Genomic DNA, 17,377 nt, shown 5'->3' with positions numbered 1-17,377 from the left:
GCCCACGTCAAAATATCCATCAACTTCGAACCAAAGGAAGATATCCTGTTAGGCAAATCAGAAAAAGAGGCATACTTTGAGATATCAGTCTTTTTTCTAATTTCGGGAACTTGCATAATCCTTTTTGACAGATGTAGAAACAAGTTCTTAGATGTTGGATATAGCTTGTCCAATAGTAAAAAGACGATGTAATCAAGGGAACGCAAAACAAAATGCTTGGATGACATGGGGACTGATGACGTCACGAAAACAGAAAGATAAACTGTTAAATAAATTCAGGAAACATCCTAATATAGAGAGTCAAAAAACACCTATGATAGTTACGCTAAATTACATTACAAGCTAGTGCGGTTAGCCAAAGAGATACATTGGAAGAACTTTTTTAAAGTGAATCAAAAAAATTTAAAGACCCTCTAGAAGGATGCAAATGAACTAATGGGTAACACGACAAAATCACAGACAGTTTCTTTTAGTTTCAAATCAAACAAAGAAAACCAAATCACATCTGATCCAAAAGAAGTTGGGACAATATATAACAACTATTTTGCAAACATAGGTTTAACTTTAAACGGAAATTTTACCCCTCATAACGCAGAGCTCATGGGTGGATTAGGACCCAAAAAGTCGAGAAATTTTTATTTCAAATGTGTAAAATGTAAAGAAATAAAGGCGGTAATAAATGAGCTCAAGTCGAAAACCAGTTCAGGAATGGACGGTCTGTCAAACCGAATTCTAAAACATATAGCTTCAGCTTTAATAGTGCCGTTGGCGAGGTTAGTGAACATCTCTTTTGTGTCCGGATACATACCAACAGAATGGAAAACTGCAAAAGTCATTCCATTTTTTAAATCAGGTGACAAATCCCTACCTGTTATCTATCGTCCTATAAGTCTTTTGCCAAGTTTCTCCAAGGTTTTAGAGAAAATTGTTCATAATCAAATGCATAACTTTTTAGAAGTAGAGGTTCTCCTTTACCTAGAACAGTTTGGTTTTAGAAAGCAACATAACACTATACATGCAGTTCAAAAATTTCTGTAAAATATTTCTGCTAATCTCTGCGACAAAATGGCACTTACTATATTTCTGGACCTCAAAAAAGTTTTTGATTGCGTTGATCATGGTATATTGATAAAAAACTGAAGTATTACGGATTCCGCGGTAGGTCCATAGTTTGGTTCAAAAACTACCTTTCTGAGAGGTACCAGTATGTCGAGGTGAATAATGCTAGGTCCTTGAAACTGAAAATCAAATGTGGGGTTCCCCAAGGCAGCACCCTTGGACTTCTCTTATTTCTGATCTATATAAACGACATGCCTCAGCATAGCAATTTGAAATGCATTATGTTTGCTGATGATACGACGCTTCAATGTTTTGAAAGCCAACCTGATAAACTGGAGGAGAAAACAAATGTTCAACTGGAACGTATCTTCAAATGGTTAGAAATAAATAAATTAACTTGAAACATAGATAAGTCTAAATTCATGATTATCGGTGGAAAAATAATCCACGGCTTGGCGGTTGGAGAACAATTACTCCAATTGCCAAGTCGGGACTTTTACAAAGACTACCGAACTTTGCTTTTCCCAACGAGTGGAATAATTTCAACCCTCCAGGCATCGATCTAACCAGAATTAAATTCACCCAAACAATTAGAGATTATCTCTTACGGAAGTACTCTATTGCTCCGTGCAAACTCAAGAATTGCTATGTATGCCAACAAAAATCCTAAGAAATGATTTTTATTTATATTTTTTATTACGATTATCAGCAGCTCAATCTCATCAAAACACTCCATGCACCAAATGCAATTCTAAACTTATTAATTTTCCTCCCATTCCTGAAGTCGTTTCGCATTTTCTAGTTAACATAACAAATCAACACTGAAAATATTTGCTTTGCTCTGTTTTTCATATTCTTCTTTCTGTATCTTTTTCTTAGTCCCTTCTTTTCTTATAACTTCGAACCGATATGATTTCCTACAAGCATTTCAATTTCATTTTGTATTTCTTCCAACTCACGTTATCGTGTTGCAGCTTGGCCTCTGTAACATTATTGACTATCTATGTCATGTCTTCGTTAATTTGCCCAGGTCCTGGTGAAAACAAGCTTTTGCTTATCCAGAACCTGAGGAACTACATGCTCATGAAATTTTTGATATGTCAAGATGCTAACTCAAAGATTAAATGCCGACATTATCCAATCATGATCAAAGTGTTCCTGAAATAAATCTATCTATCTATCTAAGTTTCAAGCGAGGCCAGAAGAGAATTTATATGAAGTTGGCTGATGTGCAAGGAAACATGATTTGATATTTAGTAAAGCAATTAATATCAAAAGGGAATGTCTAATGTGGGGTTTGCTATGCATGATACTTGTGTTCTGAACCATGCATCATCTGAATGTTAGGGAATAGAACATTAATATGTTTTGACATTTTATATCAATGGGTAGATTTGTGATGTAATTGTCATTAGAATTTTTTTAGTTCTGGTTCTTGAACGAATAAAACAGAAAACCTATGTGAACCTGTTTATATGAAATATGTCGCCACCGCTTGAAAAGCCGCTTGAAGGAGATTGGAAACCTCTCAATGCTTTTTGGCCACAGAGCTACCAGGGGCGTCTTTTGAGGGCACCAACAAGATTTCCATGGATATTTTTAAAATTGACCCTAGCAGACAAAACGCTGTTTTCAAACAACTGCGAATTCTGGCCGGACTGTACGTTTTATCTCCATAACCGAGACCTGGCTCAGGGACGGTGTTCTTGACGAAGAATTAGTGATAAAAGGTTTCACGCTATTTCGTTGCGACAGAGTGAGACCCAAAAACCCAATCTTGCCGCACGGAGGAGTATGCCTCTACATCAAAAATGGGCTTGTAACTCGCACTTCAAAGATATCTAACGGAGAAATCGAGATCCTTGTTGTTCACGTAATGTCCCTGGATTTACCGCTTATCACCATCTACAGACCGCCTTCCTGCTCTCCCCCTTTATTTTATGATGGACTGGTGTTCATCCAAGACGAACTGGCAAAATCTACCCGCTCGCAACATAAATAATCCTAGGAGATTCTAACTTCACCAAAACTGTGGTTGGGTGGCATCCCAATCCACTTGGTTACATACCAATGTCCAAGTCCTTGCCAAAATGTTACCAGAGACTCGAGGATTTCATGTACCAAGGCAACCTCTCTCAGCATGTCGGTTCGGCCACACGAGCCAACAGTATACTAGGCTAGCAAAGTATCGGGTTACATGCAGAACACTGGCCCTTGATGTCCTTTATAGGACAAATTAGATTGCCGAATAGAGAAGTCTCCGAAACGACCGAAGTAGCGAATATCCTTGGTGATCTATTTTCGTCGGTCTTTTCAACTCCGACTCTACATGTGCTAAACGACCCTTGTTTGGGCGGCAACAGTTCATGTCTAAAAGACGTATTGATTAACGAGAAGGAAGTCGTCGGACAGCTATCGAAACCCTGAAATCTTCAACCTCTCCAGAACCTTAAACGCACATCACTAGTTCTTGCTCCCTTTTTTTACATATTTAATGAATCGTTCTTTGTCAGAGGGGATGGTAACCACACAACTAAAACATGTCCATATAGTCCCCATTTATAAAGGAGGAGATAGGGATCAATCCCTTAGGAACCTGTGAATTATCGACCAATCACATTAACATCAAATGTTTCCAAAGTTATGGAAAAGCTTGTTAAGACAAAGCTTCTTGAATACCTTGACATGAAAGGTAGCATTCCTGACCAGTAGCATGGTTTTCGTGCCCACTTTATCATTGTGACACAATTGATTCAGCACTTTCACGACGCAATAGAGGGACTACAACATAGCGATTGTGTAGATGCTATATACTTGGACTTTGCTAAAGCATTTGACAAAGTGGATCATATTTACAGTTTAGTTGTTTGAGTAAACTAGGTGTTGGAGGAAATATGTACTCTTGGATCAGAGGTTTCCTCACCAAACGCACACGAGCCGTTCGAGTTGACGGCTGCTTAGGCCGCCCTCGAAACGTGGTATCTGGGGTACTTCAAGGAACTATTCTGGGTTCGATTTGTTCGTTTTATTCATTGCAAGACTACACAGATTGCCCCTTCAGTCTTCAATATCTTCTTATGTTGGCGAGACTAAGCTAGTGTTAAGGAAGAAATTCACAGAACCAGGCAGAACTGCAAAATGACTTGCATGTTGTATACAAATGGGTCCATTCTCAAAACATGGAATTAAATGGGGATAAGTTTCGAATCATGACGTAAAACTAAAATGGAGTAGACAAGCCACTTTACATCGACAATCGGCTGAAAGCCATTTTTTCAGTAAGCTCTATTAAAGACCTTGGAATAATAGTAGAAAATAACGGTACATTTGAAGAACATACCCAATCGAAAGTGACCAAAGCATACCATAAAATACTTACATACCTAAAAACATTATAAAAACTAAAATTTTCAAAAAGCTACTCAACGAAAATTAGGAGCACACTTAGATAACTCTTGAATATGATTTATGATATCATCTATTTCACCGCTACTTAGTTACATGGGATTCAATGGTCCAAATGTATTTGTTTTTAGCCCCAAAATGCCCCGTTTATATGTTAATTCAATTTCCCAAAGAATTAATGTCGATTTTTAACATCACAAATAAAATATTATTTTTCTTGCATAGTCTCACAATAGCTAAAAATGCGAAATAATGTCCCTTAAAGCACACTAAAAGTTCAATCTTTGAAAATGTGTTTTACAATCATCATGTATACACTTAGTTACGCATTCACTTGAATTCTGAAGACAATACATACAACAATGTTTTAGAGTTTTTCGATTCTTGAAGAAAGTTGAAACTGATTAAAATTAGTTTCTTTAAGAGGTCATTGATATTTGTGAAATTTTCAGTGACCACTCAACTAAATGTCCTTTGGACGGTTTGAAAATAAATTTTCAAATATCTGCTTTTTTCAGGGTTTTAGATATGGTTGTATAAGGTTTTAAGTTAATTTGAAATTATGCAAGAAATGGAAAAATAACCTTTTTTTATTTGTGATATTCAAAATCGAGCTCTTGAATATGATTTATGATATCATCTATTTCACCGCTACTTAGTTACATGGGATTCAATGGTCCAAATTTATTCGTTTTTAGCCCCAAAATGCCCCGTTTATATGTTAATTCAATTTCCCAAATATCTACTCATTCTCTGAAGCAAATGCATATAAAGCGAGATATGTAATATACCTCTAGACATCAATGGGGCGAGAACTTTACGGTCACAGTTTATATTCTCGTAAATCCCGGTTCCTTGTATCTTCGTTCTTCTTTTTATTCTAGTGGCATCTATGAACTTGAAAAGTTCTTTCCTCGTTAAGTGGTGCGTAGATGCTTTAAAACTTTGGTTCAGTCTACCATGAATAAGAGACCTTGAGAAGTTGTGTGTGGGAGGGGGGGAGGGAAGTACTTTCAAATAAGAGACTTACACGCCTCTATGGAGCATTTTAAAAGGGGATCTAAAAGAACACTCATTTATCAAAAAAGGTTCTGCCCGAGCGAATTGATTCAATAGATAATGTATTAACAAATCACATTTCATTCAATTCATTCATTCGTTCATAATCATCACTGGGAGTATTAATCATTACTCTGATCCCCTTGCCCATCCTGAAGAGATGAGGATGTGGGATGGAGGTCCCACGTCGCCTGAGCAGATTGGTTGCTCACGGCAATAACAGCTGGGGTCCCATGGGGGCTTTGATGGCTACTTGATCTGGTTTCATCGTCATCTCTCGAGGGTATTATGACTCCGGTCACCGATGTACCTTGGCTCAGAATCATATTGTCAGTGGGAAAGGTAACGATAGTCGAGGACGGGTCCAAGGATCCCAGGGTGGCCAACCTAGAACAAGTGAAGAAAATCACAGACCAATTCCAAGGTCTCAATGAGACAGAGACAACTTACGAGGTATTTCTTTCATAGGCACTTGTGACTTCTATGGTCGTTCCGGGGGCGGTGCCGTGAATGATGTAGGCAGGCTCATCCTGCCTAGTTTGTAAAACATCCAGCTGATAGGTGGCATTGGACAAGTCTTGAGAATTCGAAGATTGAGCTTCCAGGGAATTACTTAGCATAAGCTGGTCAGGAGGCTGATAGGTTTGGTCCTGCTGAAAGCCTTGGTTAATATCAATGGTCGTAGCTTTTGACCCGTCTGAGTCTGAAATAGTAGATCAAACGTGTTCGATGAAACCCAGACTAGAGGGCAATTATAGACTGACTCACCCTTCGCTTTTAGATAATAATAGGAAGAGCTCAGCTTTTTGGGCTGCCCATCTTTGGGTTGGGCATTTTTGGGCTTCCGTTTCCTGGTTTGAATGCCTTCCTTTTTCATTGTATTGGGTCGATTGATCTAAAAGAAAGAAGTTATTCCCAATGAAGCTCGATTTTCTTTGATTTCGGTCCGAACAATTTGACCACCTCATTGCTTCATAACTTGCTTCATACTTACTTTGTGCAACTTATAATAAAGGCCACAAGCATTGCACACTGGCTCGCCTTGATCATTTCGCCGCCAAAGCGTTGTGGTGGTGGTATTGCAATTGGCACAAGTCAGACCCGTTCGACGATTTGTACTAGGCTGAAATAATAATCATCAACCTAGATTGTTGTGTCTTGTACGTTCCTATTAAGGCCCACAGTTCGAGGCTTCGGATTGATTTATGCTTGGGGCATATCGACATGCTGCACTATCAGTCGTTGGCCCACTAAAGTCTCCCTTTTGCAACAGAACAATGGTAGTCACGTTCAAACGCTTTTTCCTTTCTTCCAATACCATATATGAATAAAAACATGCAAATCTTAACTGATCCATTTCTTGTGTAGTAATAGGCTGTTATTTCAATTTCCGGTAGTCCTTTTCATTCTCCTCTCCCTCTTTTCGTTGCGGACAAACAAATGGAGAAACACAAAATTATGCTCTAAGATGCCTGACGTTGTCAAGGATTTTTTTTGCTGAACAACTTTTTGCTGATCTATTCTAACACCATAAATTTGTTTGTCCTCACCTAGACAAAGCAGATGGCGCTTCCTCCGCTCAATGAAAAGGACTATGATTGTCAGCTTCAATCCGTTCAGTCTTCGCGGCTTGTCAGAGGGATCTACAGCTTCAGCGTGATAAGAAAGACTTACTGGTGGTGGATTTCGCGTTGCTCGAGCTCCCGATGACCCTCGGGCAGTATTCGTGGCTCCCCGAATGCCATTGTACTTGGTATTGGAGGCACAGCTATCACATTGGGAAGGTTGAAATGAGTTTCTTCGGAGAGTGCTTTCACTAACGGCTCCTCCGCAGGTCATGCATTGTACATTGGCCATGTAAGCTCCAACCACTTCAACTGGAAGGAAAATAGAAGCTATGATCCCTGCCAACCTACCAATGGGACGAAATGTAGAGAGACGAAACCCAGAAGAACTTACGATTACTCTGATCCATTACCCCGGGTCCCGTGAGGTGGGATGATGAACTGGGGAATTGAACCGCGGCCGTTGGGACGTAGTGACCATAATTGCCCAGATCGGGTGTATGCTTGCCTCCATTGGGATTATACATATCATTTTCGGGTCTGACTTGTTGGCTGGATTGAACTAGAAAAATTTGTATCCGTCAATATCTCGGTTGAGCGTTTGAAAATGCCGTAAATGGTTACATAATGAATTCATTTTTGTTGAACGTACCATAAAAAGTTCCATTTTGAGACCATTGTCCATCTGATTTGGCAATTTCCCCGTAGGAAATGGTAGGTGTTGCTACCGGCATGGATGGATCATAGATTGATGGTCTGGAAGAGGAGAAGAGTCCAGTTCAATGAAGCTATTGTTATTATTATTATTATCATTATTATTATTACTATTATTATTATTATTATTACAAGGAAAGTAAGCTTTGGGCTTTTATACATAAATTGGATAAGTAGTGAAAGGTTGTTCCACAATTTCTCCCACAAGTAGAACATTGTTACTTGAATGTGTGGTGTGGCTAAGGGAATACCTTTGTTGGACATGCGGCTGTCGCACCGAATAGATGGGCGAATCCTGATCAAATCTTTGGGCGTTCACCGAGATTTGAGTCATGGGTGTGTAGATACCGTTGCTACCGGAGAGCAACGCACCACCGTTGCCGTTCGTCCCGCTTCGATTGAAAGAGGTCGAATTTTCCAACAACGTGTACGTAGGCGTGATGTCATGAGACGTAGGTGAATCAACATTAGCATTGTTGTACGCGGTGAAGTAGGTGTCCCCACGGATTAATCGAGAATCATGATCCTGAAAAAAATGTATGCAAATCCCCCTACGTTTAGAATCGAATATGCTTTGATTCTCGTGAACTTCGTACCATATCTACGTAAGGGGGTGGATTCTCATAGATTCTTCCCATTGGGTTGGAAATGTTTAGGATCATATGCGAATCATCCTTATCGACCTCGGCCGATTCGACGGCAGTCCTCAATGCATCGGGTTGACTGTTCGATGACATGGTCGCAATCGGTCCGAGTGTAAAAGGCTCCAACTCATGGCCGCCTCGAGAATACGGCACGGCTTGATATTCTGGATTGGCATCATCTTTGATCACGTGGATCACCCCTCGTTCATCTGTTCCAGCTTGGATGAAATTGCTTCCATTTGAGAAATCAATAAGCTCTATGGACTCATCGTACTAAAACAAATCGACTTATTGATCAATTCTAGAACCCATTTGGAACTCATAACACCCTTGATGCCTCACCGTCACTGCTCTGTGCTCCTCGTTTTGAACCGTTTCCCCGGTTGGAAGTGGACCCGCGGGACAAAACGAAAACCGTGAAGGAGGCACTGGCACAGGAAGGGACACCGAAAATTGAACATGCATATCATTGGGATCAAGCGTGATTCCATTTGGAGTTCCATGATTGTGCAAATGGCTAGTCGAATTTCCACTGGCGGTAGCATTGGCGGCTCCCGAATCCAATGCCCCAGCTTCATTGGGAAGTTCTGGCTTGGACGGCGGGTATTGGCTTGGGGCTTCTGCCTCTTGGGTTTGCTCTGGAGGCGAAGTCTTGATCTCGTCTTTGATGTCTGCTCCACTCGGGATAGAAGTAGTCGAGGCCTCTGATGTTTGGACGTCTTCTTTCTTGAGCGGCGGAGGAGGGGATCCCGACGCTCCATCATCTTTATCATTAGGATCCTGGTTTGGAGGCTGAGAAGAACAGAGAATCAAATGGTGACAAGGTGGAGGACATAGAAAAGAGAGAGACCGAGAGATTTTGCGACCGTTGGAAAAGCTAAAGATAAAGCATAATCCGTGGGTTGAAGATATTGGGAGTTCCTATCTTTGGACAAGATTGTCTATCAGTACGTGCACCTATCAGTTGTTATTGGAGATATGGAATATTAAGGTTAAACCCTAACTGTGAAATGGAACAAGGACGATAAGGCAATTGGAGTTATCAAGCAGTCTCATTCTCGAACTGTATTATCTCCGGTCTTGTCTCCGGATATAATCAGTTGTAGTGGGATCCGTCCGCCGTGTGAAAGGCAGTTTAGATATCTGAACACAGAAAGTTAACAACTGATAAACTCCACGATAAGATATCTTCGCGACCAGTCAATCCTACTCGACTATCTAAAACGCTACCACAAGTGAAGATAGTAACCGGTCTTGGAAGCTTCGTCAGTCGCATAGCTTACCTGCTGGATCATCGATACCGTCTCCCTCACATCTTTGGTGTCCTCTGGGTTCTTCTCCGAAGCCTTGAACCCACTTTCCCGGGTCGCCTCGGGGGCTTGGTTTCCGTCTTGGTTTTTTTGATCCGTCGGGGTTCTGCCCTCGGAGACCTCGTCCATCTTGGGAAAATTGATCTTCTTGGCCTTCAGATTGTGAGGAGGTAATGAAAGCCTTTCGATGGTGACTTTGCGATCAAAATGCGGGCGAGCTGTTTCAAAGAGGTGGCTTCTGAACACCTTTCGGGCGGCATTATCCGTCGGGAGGGAGCTCGTCACAATTTGTCTCTCGTTAGCAGTATGGGTTCCTTCGTCGTTGTCGTAGTCGCCGGCGCCATAGCCATAGCCATTGCCGAGTTCATGAACAACCCGGCAGTACTCCTCATATGGATGTCCCCAAGCTGGTCGTGCTGCGGTGACGCCGAGACCTGAGGAGCTGACCCAGCCTCGATCCTCATATGACACAAATGGGGAAGCAGTCGGAGATTGGCCAGAGAACAAATTTTCCATAGCTCTGTGGGCGATATCTCGGTTGCGTTGGAGTCACTTGCATAGCCCAACAACGCCGTCTTTGCTACTCGATCCAGTTATCCTTATTCAAACAATAGGACCTAACTAAGTCACTCACAAGCACCCATTCCCCAAACTAGTGAGCAATGATGAGAGTCCCCGGTGGTGCACTCGACTGACTATTGAAAATGCGTTCCGTGGACTCCTTCCCTACGTACGACGACAGACAGACCCCATAAGACCTACCGAGATCGTTGGTCTTTCGCCAGTCAAATAAGTAATCTAGGGTGACATTTTTAGGACTCAGGTGGTACTTCTTCAACTGCGTCCGAATTATTCCTCCTATGCTAGAAATACAACCGATATGTATCATCCGTGAATAAATATCCAGGCCAAAATGTCATATGATTTACATGATAAACAGTTCAAGGTTATATCCAAATAGCCGAGTTGTTTGACAAATCAAGTAAGCCAGGAGAAAAGCGAGAGAGAGCCGGATTCAGGGCGAGAGAGTTCTTTATCTTATCTTGCCGTATTTGCACAATTGAGTAGGGCTCGCAAGCAAGAGCTCTCAAACAGCCGTGGGTCCGTTATCACATCAAACCGGCGTAGAAATTGATTCAGTAATCGGGCGGATGACTAATTATGTATGATTCGTCCTCTTTTCCTCAATGTTTGGTAATGAATGGAAGAGACCAAATATCGCCACTCACAGGGATGAAGTCGGCCTGGCATTGAATGCCTCGGAAAATCTTGGATTTATCCCCTTCATCCGCCATCTCGTCATTCAAGATCCTAGAAACGAAAGCCGTCGCTAGCTGGCTGGCTCTTTCTCCTGTCGGATTTCTCACTCATGTCTCACTAATATTAATTAATCACCTAGGCAAATCTTCAATTGAGAGTCTGGCGTAGTCCTTCAACACGTTGATGAGACATCCCGTCAGGAACCCATTCGTTCGTCGAGGGTGACTATCAGCCACTGCCACGGACCCATACTCATCAATACTAGAAAGAAAGTGATTTCCATAGAGAAATGGATGATAAGAATTGAACAGACAACATGATTTGTCTCTACCTTGGATAGATGGTGAACATGGTGGGAAGCTTATCGATCGACTCCTCGCCAATGATGGGAACGTCCCAATCAAAGTCACTCTCGGTAATGACTTGGTCCTCCATCCCGAAAGTTCCTCCGTCGAAATGATTCTGTGTCGCAAACGGGTCCAGACTCATTTGTCGTCTCATGGATCGACTAAATAGAGTTACGAGCCACTATGAGAACCCGAACGAAGGCATCTTGGAGCAATGTATCATGATTCGTGAGGTTTGAGCGACCCAACATTGTCTTCGCACGTTCTTGTCAAATTTGGGTTTTGATCCTCGTGTGTTACCCGGGGTCAGTCGAGTCGGTTGATCGGTCGGTCGGTCGGTCAGTCGGTCGGTCTCTTACTTACCCCTTGCTATTGTCAGCGATCCTGATATCCAAGATGACGAGTTTCCTCTTGACTTTGGCGTTCAAAGTGCACAGAATGGTCTGAAGTTTGGCCACCGGGAACAATGTCTCGTTGCCCGTGGCCAAGGCCAAATCGTGCGAAATCCCCACTCGATCCAGGAACACACCCAATCGACGCTTCTGGGCCAATTTCTTGGGTAGACCCTGTACTCCCAAACCGGAGAAATAGAGTACCAATAGTTCTGGAAAAATCAATCGAAGTTGGCTTTTCAATTTGAATGAATCAAATCGTCAGTCGCGTGTCACCAATTTCCTCGGGTTCCTTATTGATGGCTTCAACGAAGGCTTTCAGGATGTCCTCAAGATGTTGACGTGAAGGGATGTTTTCGTAAATGTTGCTCAGGCCAAAGCCCCCCACAGAGAGCATCGTTGTCATGTCCTTGATGTCATTCAGGGGTGTGACTGACAGACTCTTGAAATCCCGCCCCAAATAATTGCGGTTGCCAAACAAAATGGCTCGCTTTTTTCGTCCGGCATCCTAAAAAGGGAGAAATTCAATCGGTTCTTGGCATTCCATTTTTGACGGAAGGGCTTTTTACACCAAACGTCAAATGGTTTTTGCATTTTGAAAGGCGGAGATTTCTACTTCGTTCTGCAAAACTTGGAAAAGAAGTGCATATTGTTCCATGTTAACTTTTTCAGCAATTAAAATAAGCAAATTCTGATCAACACTTAGTGTTGATCAATCACAATTTTCCTTAATACAAATACGTTAACCATCGTTTTTATTTATGGGACGTCAATTGAAGTTTAGGATGGGTTTTTATTTTGGCGTTAGATCAAGACTGACTTTGGAGGTGAGCCTTGCTTTGAAACGTTCCTTGATCCACGATCGCAAATAAATCATAATTTTAACGTTTAGGAAGCAATTCTTTGGGGTGCTAAAATCCCCTTCAATTTTGACGATTTTTCAAAAAAAAACAAGGACGTGTATGATTGATGAGGTTAGTTAAACAAGGTTAAATTTTCTCTTGGACGACAGGAGCTAGTAGCTAAAAGGCGTCGAGTGTTGGTCGCCGTGTAAAAGTCGCCCTTCTTATCAAGGTTACGTGAAAAGAAAAGTTAGTCTTCCGCATTTTGACCAGGGGGGTTCCCTTTGGTTGAAAATAGCGAAAATAGTCAACGAACGTACCTGCTTCACGTTCCACTCAATTTGTTGTCGGATGAGTGGATCAAATTTCCTTGTTCTCGCTGAATTGATGATGCGTCGACCAGGAAAAACAAAACTTGAAGCTTGAGCGATTGATACGCGATTATCACGCTGAACTGAAAATGAAGCCCCGTTGACTTGTTAAGCAATGAAAGAATGACCATCACATGTCTAGCATTCGTACTTTCGAGAATGCATTGCTGAAGACCGGTGGTAATAAACGTGGCCGATGGGCGTTCAACGGAATTGTATTGAAGGCATTGAGTCAGGAACTGAAGCTTGGGATTGGCAGATCTGACCGTCATCACAATAGAGGGTTCTAATTTCAGTGCGACAGCCTACAAGATTGGAGCCCCCTATGACATCATGGCCTCAAGAGCTTTTACTCAATGCTAACCTGGTCCAAGGCCATGCCCGAGTCCTTGACATTGAATTGTTTGTTAAGGTTATGAAAGTCCCACGTGTATTGGTCGAAAATGAACTCCATGATGGTACATCCAAGTGCCCAAATGTCGGTCTTCATATCTGCCTCCTTGGTTGACTTCACGGTCTCGGGGGCGCGCTCTTGTAAGTTAAAGTTGGAGCTAGAAAAATATCAATCTCACAAAGATGATCAGGTGAAAATGTCTTTTCAAGTTTCCACAAGTAGGTAGAATGTACGTGGAGAAACACATCTTGGCACTCCTTTAGCTTGCAAAATCGCTTGGGATAGCTTGGATTTGGTTGCTAATTGGATTCTCCACCACTCAGGTTTACAACCTGCACATTTAGAAAGCGATAGCTTTCAAAAAAAACCATTGAAGGACTTTTCTTGAATTCAAATAAATGGTTCTATTTTTCCTACGTTTTAGCCCTTTAATTCCCCGGATTTCTCTAAACTCTAATTCCCACGCAATTCATACCGATTGCCAATATCACAAAAATAGAATGTCATTCTTCTTTTTGGCTTGATTTGAAAAATAGCTCTCTTAAAAGAAAAAGAGGGAGAATTAAAGAAAGAGGCAAATGATATTCTACTTTTGTGATGTTTAAAAACTCTATGAATTGTCTGGAAATATGAGTTCAAACTTAAACGGAGCAATTTGGAGCTAAAGTGGATGAAATTTGAAGCCAACTCGGTAGTGGTTAGATATATCGGGTAATAATTTAGATTCGAGTGTTTTCTTAATGTACTGTATTTTGAAATTTATCAAATATATCTTTCAAAATTGTAGTTTTTAAACACTTAAAGACGTGCCAGTTTTGAATTTGAGCCAAAAATTTAGTAGGCACATCATCCAAGTGGTTCCATTTGTTTTATTTTTCAAGCTAGAAAATTAGTTAAGTTGTCAAAGAAGTAGGATAGAACAATTGTAGATAGTTGATGGGGTTTCATAAAATGTTTGGAAAATTTACCGTTCAATTCCCTGTCGTTACTTTTAGCTCATTTCATACCTTTGTCCTACACGTTCAAAACCATTTGATTTCAATCTTGGCCATGGGTTTGACCTAAGGAAGGCATATTTGCGCAATCCTACATTAATGATCCCCATTTGCTAGCGAACAAAGATTAACCGTATCGTGATTCTAGTACCATGTTTGACTCAGGAAGGAATAGTTTACAATGAATTAGACCGTTGAAAAAGGACGTGTTGACGCAAATTCCCAATTATCGTGTAAATGATTTGATGAATAAATTACTGTACTTGAGAGCCAAATCTGTGAAATCGTCTTCGGGATGAATCTTCTCGAGGATTTCATGAATTCGTCTGAGCGATGCTGAGGCCATCAATTTAGCGCGATGAGTCTCCCCGTCGATGACAACGCTGGCCAAACTGATTAGTCCATGAACAACTGGCTGAAAAGGTGAATTAGATTGCCGATTCCATTCTGTTCGAAAATGGCCCGTCTGAAAAGGCTAAAGGTCAAAAATACCTTTAAACATTAGTCACTTTTTTCAATCCCTGAAATAGTTGCATCTTGTATCTTATTAGTGACGTCACCTCTAGTAAAATGCCCTCTTTGATTTAAGAAAAAAGGATCTCAATCTAGTTTAGTTTTGTAATGATTCATTTTGCCGCTTGACGCTATTTTTCGTTCTTTGGCTTGTCAAGGGAAGGGAATTCAAAGAAAAATGTGGTCCGGCACCCTGATTTTGGGCATTTTGGGGAGGGAGAACAACGACAAACATGACAGTCAACTCGCAATATCCGCCAGTTGAATTTTCAATAATTGAGTGATTTTGAGTGAGCTGTGTTACAGAACCCAACAAAATGCACATGTTTGGTGTTATTCGGTGAATGCACTATCAAATTAGCTCAATACGACAATACTATTTTCTTAGACAAACATGCAAATTGGAATAAATGCCAAAATTCAAAGCATGCACAATGCGGTTTGGCTAAGCATGTTGTCTTTGATTTTACTCCTTGGAATAACGTCAGTTGTTCATGAACGCGTTCACTTGACAAGCCCTAATTACTGAACACATGCTACTCAGGCTTAAACCCTTGACTTTCATCGTCTTATTTGCCAAATGCATATAATTTTCTTGAGGTAGTCATGACCTTGATTTTTTTCATTGTTTGAGATAAAATACTGTAAAATAAGTAACGCCATTTCATTTTGCATTGAAGGGACAGATTCCTCACTTTCACTCACTTAACCTTGTAAGGGCAGCCATACTACTTGATTTACTTTGGCCGGGGAACTGCTAATGCTCTCTACTAAGGCGTTGTTTTAGAGATACTGAATGCAGAAACGTGCCACGTTGTCAAGTGGTAGCTGAGTAAACGATCAAAAGAACTAACAAATTTCCAAACCGATCTTGAATTAATAATGCACTTTAAAAGAAAGAGCATTGATTATTTACTTGAAGGATACTACTTATCATTTTCTTGAACTCCCACAATTCAGCTGGTACATAGATGGCAGGATGTTACATTGTTTTTTTAACTCTTTTGTTCCCCTCAAGGTCCCTTTTTTCAATTTTCAGAATATTCAAGCGTTAGAATCTAAAATTGGGAAGAAAATGAATATCAGCTGTGTTGTTTACTTGGCCCTGTCATGAATGATGTGAAGTCTTTTTACTCTCTTTTAACCTCATATTTAGGTAGTGTCTTTAATGAACTGAAGTTCACCTGCCAACATTGAATAAAGGTTTAAAAAAAATATTGTCCCAATTAACCATAAAGGAATCTGCACAAAATTGTTTTCCAAATTTCATTGTTTCACTGGGATAAGTTGCAATTTTCCCTAGATTGACGATGAAAATAATGTGCATTTATTTTCATGCCAAGATTTCTAAACCAAGCAAAAAACGTGTGCAGTTCTCACCGTCGAGTGACCGTGCAAGAAATAGACCGCATCTGCTAGATCCATGCTTGCTTGTATCTTTTCCTCCTCGGAAAGTTCCATGGCTTGCCGGATGTCGGGTGATTTCCAAATTTCCTAAGATTGACGTTTCCAGATTATATAACCTTGACAAGGACTATACGAATGCTGAAATGAAGAAGCTTACTTGAATTGTAGCTCCTGCCACAAAATCCGTAATAACATAAGCTTCCTTTTTCACGGCATTGAAGCAAGTTCCAAGATATCGCACGTATCTAGGGTGGGAAGTTAGTTGGTCGATCTCCTGATCCTTGGCCATTATGTCCTTTTTGACCATTTCGAAGCAGTTATCCGTTAAGGGGAACACGTAGATACTGATTGGAGCGTTATCCATTTGGCCCTATAACATAGAAGATTTGCCATTTCCCCAACAAGTTCGATTACAAACTTATAGCCCGAGGCAAACTCGAATGTTACCTTATGAATGGAAAAGTATTTAAGCTTGCGTTGTCGCTCCTCAATAGTGATTCGGATGCGGGTGATCTTCGTGATCGTATTGTGAGTGCCTTCCACTTGAAGGATGGTGTTATCATCCGGATGAAATTCCAGGGTCACTCCCATGGGGGCTGCTTTAATGATACATTTTCGTTCAAAAGCGGCATTTCTCTTTTCAGGGCCAAGATTCCCAATCCAATGTATGTATCTAACCTGGGGCGTGTTTTCGAATATAAGCTGCGGCCGAAATTTGATGAGCCGTTCCTCCCACGGACAAAATCGGCGAGTCAATAAGATCCAAGTGATCTTCCAAGACTGCATAATTCCCTGAGGGTTTGGGCAAATTATTGCCTAATCTTTGAGGAGAGGATTCAGACTGGAACTAGAATGGCAAGAACATCATCCTGCAGACTCTTTTGATTCGTTTGTCAATTTTTGAATGGTGTGAGTTTACTTGAACAACGCCATTGCTTTCGGGTTTGAAGTAATGCTTGCCGTAATAGACGATGAGAATCCCCGTGATGGCCAGGATGCCAACCAGAAATAGTGATCCCAAAATGATATAAACCGGCAAAAGATCCATGGTCAAAGAGGACCGGGGGTCAGCATGAAACTGATTTTGTTGTTGAAAGGAA

General features: G+C 41.0%; 2 protein-coding genes across 3 annotated transcripts; both read right to left on the bottom strand.

Moving 5' to 3' along the window:
• Positions 1-5,568: 5,568 nt before the first annotated feature.
• Positions 5,569-10,414, bottom strand: LOC131884200 (uncharacterized). Its single transcript, XM_059231896.1, has 11 exons — positions 9,730-10,414; positions 8,789-9,238; positions 8,399-8,719; positions 8,054-8,328; positions 7,741-7,844; positions 7,483-7,650; positions 7,198-7,400; positions 6,518-6,646; positions 6,292-6,418; positions 5,974-6,226; positions 5,569-5,910 (listed from the first exon to the last, which is right to left on the bottom strand). The coding sequence occupies exons 1-11, from the start codon at positions 10,270-10,272 to the stop codon at positions 5,646-5,648; spliced, it is 2,838 nt and encodes a 945-aa protein (XP_059087879.1). The 5' UTR covers positions 10,273-10,414; the 3' UTR covers positions 5,569-5,645.
• Positions 10,415-10,746: 332 nt separating this feature from the next.
• LOC131884201 (uncharacterized) lies at positions 10,747-17,377 on the bottom strand. 2 transcript variants are annotated; one of them, XM_059231898.1, is made up of 14 exons: positions 17,197-17,377; positions 16,956-17,124; positions 16,725-16,873; positions 16,435-16,647; positions 16,251-16,364; positions 14,621-14,772; positions 13,333-13,519; positions 13,120-13,273; positions 12,918-13,051; positions 12,032-12,263; positions 11,727-11,967; positions 11,348-11,524; positions 11,152-11,277; positions 10,747-11,067 (listed from the first exon to the last, which is right to left on the bottom strand). In XM_059231898.1, the coding sequence occupies exons 1-14, from the start codon at positions 17,323-17,325 to the stop codon at positions 10,941-10,943; spliced, it is 2,304 nt and encodes a 767-aa protein (XP_059087881.1). In that variant the 5' UTR covers positions 17,326-17,377; the 3' UTR covers positions 10,747-10,940. The 2 variants fall into 2 exon arrangements, with proteins under 2 accessions (XP_059087881.1, XP_059087880.1); XM_059231897.1 differs by having other exon boundaries at positions 10,748-11,067; positions 16,725-16,876.

This window comes from Tigriopus californicus, chromosome 7 (assembly GCF_007210705.1).
Source record: "Tigriopus californicus strain San Diego chromosome 7, Tcal_SD_v2.1, whole genome shotgun sequence".
Lineage (NCBI taxonomy): Eukaryota > Metazoa > Arthropoda > Copepoda > Harpacticoida > Harpacticidae > Tigriopus > Tigriopus californicus.
The sequence above is the reverse complement of the archived record's forward strand: the minus strand, read 5'-3'. Positions and strand labels throughout refer to the sequence as shown.